Here is an 8,677-nt window from a genome sequence, read left to right as displayed (position 1 = left end):
ATTAGTCAATAATCAATCGTTCCGAAAGATGTCAATCGATAATTAATCGTTAAAGACACTCGCCATGTTTTTAATTAAGAACGAACGTACTTGTATTTCTACACCACTGTACTGGTTGTGCTAACTCTGGAATGCAGATTCATGCAAGGAAGGACGGATTGTCTAAAAAAGCTGTCTTTTCCAACTCGAGTTGTCCGTCACATAAAATCAAGGAAAATGTATTACGTCTGGGCTGCAATTGTGGCTAGTTTTGCCACGATCGTGGTTTACTTTCGGCTTCCATTCATTGTCTTTCCTGTTCTTCTGTTTGTGGCGTTTCTAGCATCTGGAGGAAAGGATTTTCCGCGAGTGTTCTTTCGAACAATTTTGCGCGATATAAAGTAGGTGTATTTGTTCGATGTGTTTTTCCTACTTACAATATGGCCTCTACAGAACGATAATCGATCGGGTAACAGATGCAGTATATATGAACTTCTTATATACATTGTATCGGATGCAGTATTAGAATGATACTGCTGGCTTACTAGTTGCACCTAAGAACATTAGTTTCCTTTACACATGCTTTTGAGCTCAACAACACGTCGCTTGCTGAAGAAACGATTATTGAATACGATTATCTCATCTCTGATCTGAAACAGTTTGCATAATTTATCGAACCCTGTAAGAATCGATTAATAGTGATATTTAATTTTGGTCATGCAAACTTATTCAGCTCTTACATTTCGTTTACAAGTGATTTTGTCAATTTTTATCATGCCCTTGAATTGGCCTATGCATTTACATGTAGCTTCTGAAAACAAGAGGAAAGATTTTTATATTATTCCAAATCAAAGCTGTAGTGCCTAATACAATTTGTTTTATCCAAGATCTGTATGTCTTAATAATGAAATACGGATATGTGCGGAAATCATGCCAAACACAGAATGACATAGTTCTGTTTGTTACTTAGTCTTTAAAAGCCTTTAAAGTAAAGAGGGAACTTTATCTTTGAAACGTGAAAACTCTTTGTACAAGCATGAATAGGAAATGGTTCTTGAGGGCTTTACATCCTTACATTAATTTGAAAGCAAATTACTCTCTCCTGGACTTCCACATAATCAAAGTTTGTGAAGTAGTTCACATAACCACAGAAGACCCATTTACTTGATGATATTAGTTTTTATGATGAGATGAAGAGGAGCAATCTTTAATTTGTTTGCTAATGTGAAGAATCAATGGCATAGTTACTTAACTTTCATACATAGTCCCCTCCCCCCCCCTCCCATTAAGTCTCTACATGCAGTTAAATCAGCTTGTGACTTGTAAGCCAGAAGTAGTTTATGTCATTTTTTAATGTTGTAAGGTGATTTAGAGTATTATTACTTCACCATAGGTAGGATACTAGGGTAACCCTCCTCCCTTTGTAGTATTTTATCAGCTGGTTACCTTGACAGCTCCCCAGTAACCATTTGTATTATAGTAATCCCAGGTGAAGAGAGTGCTATTTCCTGCTTAAGAATACAATGCGGTAACTTGGCAATGGCTCAAATTTAGATGTTAATCCATGTTGGAGGGCAGTAACCATAGAGCTACTCATTGTGTGTATACTTAAGTTATAATGGGAATATGCCATGATATCAGACTGACTTCATTTGTTGTCTTACTTTCTGTATGATTTTTCTATCGTCACCAGGGGTTTCTCACGTTTTGCCAATCTGCTTATCACCACTCGACTCCATGTAAAGAACAAACATACAATTTCCGACATATTTCAGGAAACAGTGTCCAAGCATCCTCAAAAGGCTGCCATTGTATTTGAAAAGAGAACATGGACATTTAAAGAAGTTGATGAATATTCGAACAGGATTGCAAATTTTTTCAAATCACAAGGATACCAGAAAGGCGATGTGGTAGCCCTTTACTTGGAGAACTGCCCAGAGTTTATTTGCATCTGGCTTGGATTATCCAAACTTGGTGTAGTTACAGCACTAATCAACACCAACTTGCGTTCAGATTCACTTTTTCACTGTATATCTGTAGCTTCTGTTAGAGCAGTGATCTTTGGTACAGATCTGTCAGGTAATTTGATTGAGATCTCTCTTTTTAGAGACAGGGTAAAACATTTAAGAGGGAGAAGTCTGCTGCTTGGTTTATTGAATGAAATAGCAAATCTGTTAGTATGAAGAGTTAATTTTTGCATAGGGTAGGAGAAAAGGAAAATATCCCCAACTCTTTCGTCATTGATTGTAGTGTTTTCTGGAATCATATTAGGGAATTTATTCTCAAGCCTTCATGAACACAGTGAGACAATTGTCATCCTTCTCACAAGGGTCTCAGTCATTTTTGCCCTGCAGTTTCATGTTAATTTTTTCCCAGATTAATCAATTGTTGTCATTTATTTTAGCATTCAGTTGAAAACATCCACAAAATTGACCTAATGTTCATTTTTTTTAAGGTACTATGAAGGAAATCCGGACAAAAATTCCAGAAGTTGTTGAGCTCTACTCCGTAGGAGTTAAATCAACTTTTATGGCCTCTGTAGTTCATTTGAACCAGAAAATTGAAGCAAGTTCACCTGTGATGTCTGCAGTCAATCATCCTAAGTGTTTTGCCGGTAATGATATAAAATGATTGTATGTTTCAATATGAAGTTAACGCTGTCCAAAATAATTTGTTGACCAAAGTTGATGGGTATTGTGGGATTGTATGTGACAGGAAACCATACTTCTTTTGGTTCACTGAGTGTCAATCTCAGCTTTATAAGAACATTTTGACAGTTTCTTAGTACAACATTGTGAGATTTCAGTGGCGGATCTAGGGAAGGGGCATGGGGGGGCGGGGGGGGGTGCCTGGCCCCTCTAATTTTGGGTAAAAAAAAAATGCATGGGAAAAAAAAGCTGGCAGGTGAACACACACAAACAAAAGTGCCCCTCCCCCCCTTAGCTCAAGGTCTGGATCAGCCACTGGATATGGTTACCTAGTGGTTACCTAGTGGTTACCTAGTGGTTACCTAATGGTTAACCTTTCTGCACTCAACCATCAGTTTCCATATTCTCCCTACTGTTCTCTATGCATTCTGACAAGGAGATTTTAAAAGCTTCTTTAGTTGATGATCATTTCCTTTATTCTCATAACTTCTCATTTGATTCAGCAGTGATACAGTAAGGAGAAATTAGGTGCTAGACACTCTTAGGGGTCAAAGAGTCATGGTTGCAGACCTGGCGGTTGGGATTTCAGCTCCGTCTGGTTTCTTTTCTTGTTACATGTTCAGCCTCTTGTGTATTTTCATCTTTGACCAAAACTCCTGTCTTTGTAACTAAGACAGAATTCATCTCTTAGGCTGCATTTGCACTTGGTGCCTAAGCACGATTCTTGATGGGCACTAATGTGAATACACCTTTTTTTGATGTAGCTATAATTTTGACACTTTGCAGTCTCGGCACGAGGAACAGTGTTCTAAACTGTTTGATGCAATCTCTAATGACCGCAAACTATCTCGCTTATTTCCTACCAATCATGTAAACCATTATAACCCAAGGAGAATTTGGAAATATGACCTCCCTGGCATGCACGCCAAGTGTTTTCAGCAGTCCTTCATCCCAAGCATGTGCCGACTATGAATATTTGATTGATCAAGCCTGCCTAGTATTACTTGATCTTAGTGATATTTTATCTTTTTATAGTTTCTGATGCAATTATAATTTTTATTATATTCCTGCATGCATTATACTCCTGTATCTATTATAATATAGTATATTATTTTAAAATATCATGCAACTCAGCCCTTGGCTGTGGTGTAATATTTGTTTTTAAACTATTCAACTATTTTTTCAAGTACCCACACCAGAACTGTGCCCATGCAAGACCTTGTACTTGGGCACTGAACTGGGGATTGAGATAGGACCAACACTCAAGGTCTTAAAATAATTTAGAAGAATTTGCTACCTTTCTATAACATCAAGAAATGGTTAGATATTCTAGTCTTCTCGGATGGGGAGGAATAAATGGAGGTCCCGTCTCCTGCAGGGTTGGGGGTAGGAGACGTTAATTTCCCACGCACGAGATTACTGTGTGATGGATGTCCTCCCGTGGGGTGGGATGAGTGGGTACAAAAGGGGTTCGGTGTCAATTGGGACGAAAGTTCTGTTCCTTACTCCTGCCATTCCCATGGTGAATGAATTAAATTCAAATTCAAATATTGCATACTCAATGTCTGAACACAGTACCATTGTGTGCCAGTGCCCCTAGCACTAATGCTCAGGCACTGAGTGAGAATGCAGCCTCATTGGTAATACCAGTAATAACTTTTCCTTATCATTTTCTTATCATTTCCCTCATGTATTTACCTTTACAATTTTCATTCCAGATGTATTATTGTATATATACACTTCAGGGACAACTGGATTACCCAAAGCTGCTGTGGTAACAACTGCTAGGTATGTATACCTAAGAAATGTTTTTGCAAGAACAATTATAAACGACGTGCACATACACGCGTCACACATATTTTTTTAGCTTCTAGGTGACGTGACCCACTGCTGTCTGGTTGCATAGCTGGTGGTTTTGTGTATGATTAGAGGTGTTGAATGACAAGGCAGCAAAAGGCATAGAACAGAAAAACTTGAAGTTTCCCTTATCGAACTCAATTTTATCGCTACTGTAACCAGTGACCCGTGACCCGTGACCTGCGTTTTAGGCCCGAGACCCACGAGCCGTGACCCGTGACCTGTGATTTAGACTCGTGACCGGAGACCCGCCACCAGTCTGAGTAGTCTCCCCAAGCATCAACAACTAAGAATAAATTAAATGTGAAATGTTAAGAGCCAGCTTAACCGAAACCGTGTTTTCTTTCTCTCAGATACTTCAGGAATGCATTCGGGGTGATCTGTGCGCTAAAGGTGCGCAATGATGATGTAGTTTACTGCCCCATGCCGCTGTATCATTCTGCAGCTGGAATAGTAGGTGTCGGAATGTGTTTCATAGCTGGTTGTACTTTATCGCTAAGGCGCAAATTCTCTGCCAGCAATTTCTGGGATGACTGCGTTGAAACAAAGGCTACGGTAAGTGTGTTCTGTATTCTGAATGTTAAAAGCCAAACATTGGAAAAGTACGCATTAGCCGAGGTTCACAAATGAGCGGGGAATTTTCCTACACTCGAGTCTCTTCCTCAGACTCCCCAGAGCTTTACTCGTGACATATCCCGTGCGCAATAGAGAGCTGAAGCTTGATGTGTGAGGGCTACGGCAAAAATTGAACTTAATTTCTTGTCTGCCTTCAGCTGTTTGTACGCCGGGGTAAAAATATGTTGCATTTAAGGTTACGGATATTGTTGCTGCTGTAAATGTCACGCTTAATCAACCAATGCTGCAAATGCAGTGTATTCGTGCCTATTCCCTTCCATTCTCCACGGAGTATTGCTTCAAAGAAATTTTCCGCCAAATCTCTTTTCTTCTTTTCTGTTTCCCTATACTTAAAGGTAATTTTTTTGCCATAAATTGAAATAGAGCGCTTTATGATTGGTTGTCTTACAACCAAAACCAGAGCAATTACAATAGCCAGTCAGATGAAAGGAAACATCGCAAGCAGCCAATGAGGTCTCAAATTTTGAAAAAGGAAAACTGACATAAGCACATGAAAGCGCAGGTTACTTAGTCGCTGTAGGTTTACTTTGTGAATCTGATTTGTCGAGAAACTGGCGCGAGTTTTTTGGACCAATCATATTGCAAAGTAAAGAAATATCAAAGCAACCCTGGATTTTCAACACTGATTGAAAATCGTTCTAAATAGCTGAGTAGATAGATCTCGGTCAGTTTCAGGTAGGCCAGTTGAAGAGTTCTAATTTTGAAAGTTTCAAGTTTGCAATCTGTGTCAAAGATTCTTCACTTTCAGCTATCTGTGTCTCCTTGTCGTTTATTCTTTCTATTTTGGACTTTTTTTGCTATCTTTTCGAATATATATATTTCGATGATGCACATCGCAGAAATCGAAAGTGAGTCTCGCTGATGTGTTCATTCTTTGACTCACAGGTCATCCAGTATATTGGTGAGCTGTGCCGATATCTCTTGTCCCAACCTCATCGTCCTTCGGAAAACAAGCATTCTGTCCGCCTGGCGATTGGTAATGGCCTTCGACCTCAGATATGGAAAGAATTCCAGGAACGTTTTAGCATAAAGGAGATCGGGGAATTTTACGGTTCCACCGAGGGAACAGCCTCTGTGATAAACATTGACAGTACCCCCGGTGCGTGTGGATTCATGTCTGAGATCTTGCCGTCCGTCTATCCTGTAGTGATTTTCAAAGTTGACCCTGACACAGGTGAACTAGTGCGCGGCCCGGATGGGCTGGCTGTGAGAACAAAGCCTGGGGAAGTTGGACAGATTGTGGGAAAGAGTTTAAGAGGTAATTATTTGGAGAGCGGTGGTTATTAGGTGATCACCACAAAAGTAGCCTATGGGGGCAAAGCCTATTATCATGCATGATACTGTCTTAAGAAGTTCGCGTTTCAATGCTTCCGGGAAAGTCAGGGTTTTGTCGTTAGCTCTTATGGAAATGTGATCATCGTTAAATAATCGCCATTTTATGCACCGAAGTCTTCTGATGTCCTTTACGGGGACCGGGTCAAGTCCGAGGTAACAAACCTTTAATAAAGTAATGTCAGGGTTCGGGTTTAATGTTTTTTAGAATTCTACACATGCGCCACAAAAGATGCTTTTATTGTTGCGATCCAAGCTGTACGCAAGCTTTGTGGACCCAGTATAAAACTTGGTATATATAACTGAAGCTCACCATGAGTTCCTCATTTCCCCTTATTACTATGTCGTAGAGCACCTGACCAATGATTGCTGATCACGGGCTAGACTCCCCCTCCCGCCCCAACGAATTTCTAGTCTCTATTTGTGACTTCTGGATTCAAATAATTTTATCTGAACAGCGTATTGTAAGATGATCATCTTCATTTAACACAAAAATTCTCAAAACAGACACTCTTAGAGGTGTTAGGCGTCAGCGAAAATAATTTTTGGTTTAATATTATTATTTTATTACGCCACCTGTAGGGGATCCTTCCTTACGGTTTGACGGATACCTGAACTCACTTGAAACCAAAAAGAAAATTGCCCACGACGTTTTCCGAAAAGGCGACGCAGCATTCCTATCCGGAGACTTAGTCTTCCGAGATGAGTTCGGCTACATTTATTTTCACGATCGCACAGGCGACACGTTTCGATGGCGTGGCGAGAACGTATCGACGGCCGAAGTGGAGTCGGTGATGAGCAAAGTGCTTGGCCTTCGCGATGTTGTTGTCTACGGCGTCTTGGTCCCGGGCACTGAAGGGCGTGCGGGCATGGCCGCCATAGTTGATCCGGAATACAAGGTCGATCTCGCGGAGCTAGCTGCTAGTTTGAAGAAGCTTCTCCCGAGTTACGCTTGCCCCATGTTCCTCAGGATCGTTCATAGCGTCGACTTGACGGGAACTTTTAAACTTCAAAAGTCCAAGTTAAGAAACGAAGGCTTTGATATTGGTGTTATAGAGGATCAATTGTTTTACTACGATAGCAAAGAGAAAACGTACCTAGCCCTAGACGAGGTCAAATATGAGCAGATAATTCGTGGTGAGATCAGAATGTAGAAAATATGGATATTTTTCCGTTTAGAAACTCTGTGTTACAATAAAAGTAAATAGCAAGGCCATTAATTTGAACAAACGAGTCAGAACCCGAAATATTTGAAAATAGTATATGAGAAAGCTAACGGGCGAAAGAAAAGACGCGCCTCTCATATGGAAAACAGTCCATTGGCACAGAGTATTCTCGGGACCAGTTTCAGCTTGTGTCCTCCCAATTTCATCCGTAATTTTACATAATCCACAAGAAAAAAAAAACTTGAAACATAACCACTTATTAAACAAACCGAAATTTTTCAGAAAGTATGGATATTAGCGGCTAGTTTGCCAGTCGTGTGTAGCCTGCGCGACGGGCACTAAAAAGGGGAAAAAGCGGAAACGCCCTTTTGACACTGTGACTGACTTTGAACCCTGAAGTGTCTTCTCACGTGGTTTTTAAGTATTGTATCCTTGGTTCCAGGCTCGAATTGGATTGTTCGGCAATCGTTGGAGAGAGCTAGCATATACATTGCAGAGATCTTGTTGTTTCATGTAACAACTCTTATCTCAGTGAGACTTCCTTGGCTGAACCTCTTAAGTACATGTAAGTAACTAGCCTCCTTTGCAGACGTTCATTGTGTGTGGAATTTAAAATATCTCCGGGGGGAGATATTTTTAATTCGACACACAAAGAACGTCTGCAAAGGAGACTAGTAAGTAACAACAGGTCAAACACCGACTATGATCCTCAGGATATTCTTTTGCATTGTAGGATGGTCAATAAAACTTGCTAAAAAATTGGAATACAGAAAATTAAAGTTACCTGAAAAGTTTAAAACCCTTGTTGTGTGACACTAGGCTAACACGACTCACGTACTTGGCAGAGAGATAAAAAGGTCAACGTTTCACTCTTCAACTTCTTGTATATTTTTCAAGAATGGTGACAACCAAAGAAAAATACAACGCTGTAAATAGCCTTCAAAAGCGAAAAGTTGTAGTATGTAATAGAATTAAATCTGCTCGATCTAAGCTGATCTTGCTTGAATTCATATAAAAAAAATAAAATACAGTGGCTGATCTTGCTCGAAGTCTTAAAAA

The 8,677-nt window shown here is 40.0% G+C and overlaps 1 protein-coding gene across 1 annotated transcript; it reads left to right on the top strand.

Annotated features, from left to right (window-relative positions):
- The first annotated feature begins 37 nt into the window (after positions 1-37).
- On the top strand, positions 38-8,656 carry LOC111329261 (long-chain fatty acid transport protein 4). The gene is made up of 7 exons (XM_022933896.2): positions 38-380; positions 1,673-2,058; positions 2,435-2,593; positions 4,346-4,415; positions 4,838-5,039; positions 6,006-6,378; positions 7,035-8,656. Exons 1-7 carry the CDS (start codon positions 142-144, stop codon positions 7,604-7,606), a joined length of 2,001 nt encoding a protein of 666 aa, XP_022789631.2. The 5' UTR covers positions 38-141; the 3' UTR covers positions 7,607-8,656.
- The last annotated feature ends 21 nt before the right edge of the window (positions 8,657-8,677 follow it).

This window comes from Stylophora pistillata, chromosome 4 (genome assembly GCF_964205215.1).
Source record: "Stylophora pistillata chromosome 4, jaStyPist1.2, whole genome shotgun sequence".
NCBI classification, from domain to species: domain Eukaryota; kingdom Metazoa; phylum Cnidaria; class Anthozoa; order Scleractinia; family Pocilloporidae; genus Stylophora; species Stylophora pistillata.
Note: the sequence above shows the minus strand (reverse complement) of the source record. Positions and strands in the feature narration are given on the sequence as shown.

Bases quoted from the DNA above. Each gene is read 5' to 3' on its own strand.
- LOC111329261 (XM_022933896.2), top strand. From the start codon at position 142: ATGCAAGGAAGGACGGATTGTCTAAAAAAGCTGTCTTTTCCAACTCGA. The intron at 381-1,672 runs GTAGGTGTATTT...TATCGTCACCAG, and splicing joins ACAATTTTGCGCGATATAAA to GGGTTTCTCACGTTTTGCCA. The intron at 2,594-4,345 runs GTAATGATATAA...TTTTCATTCCAG, and splicing joins TCATCCTAAGTGTTTTGCCG to ATGTATTATTGTATATATAC.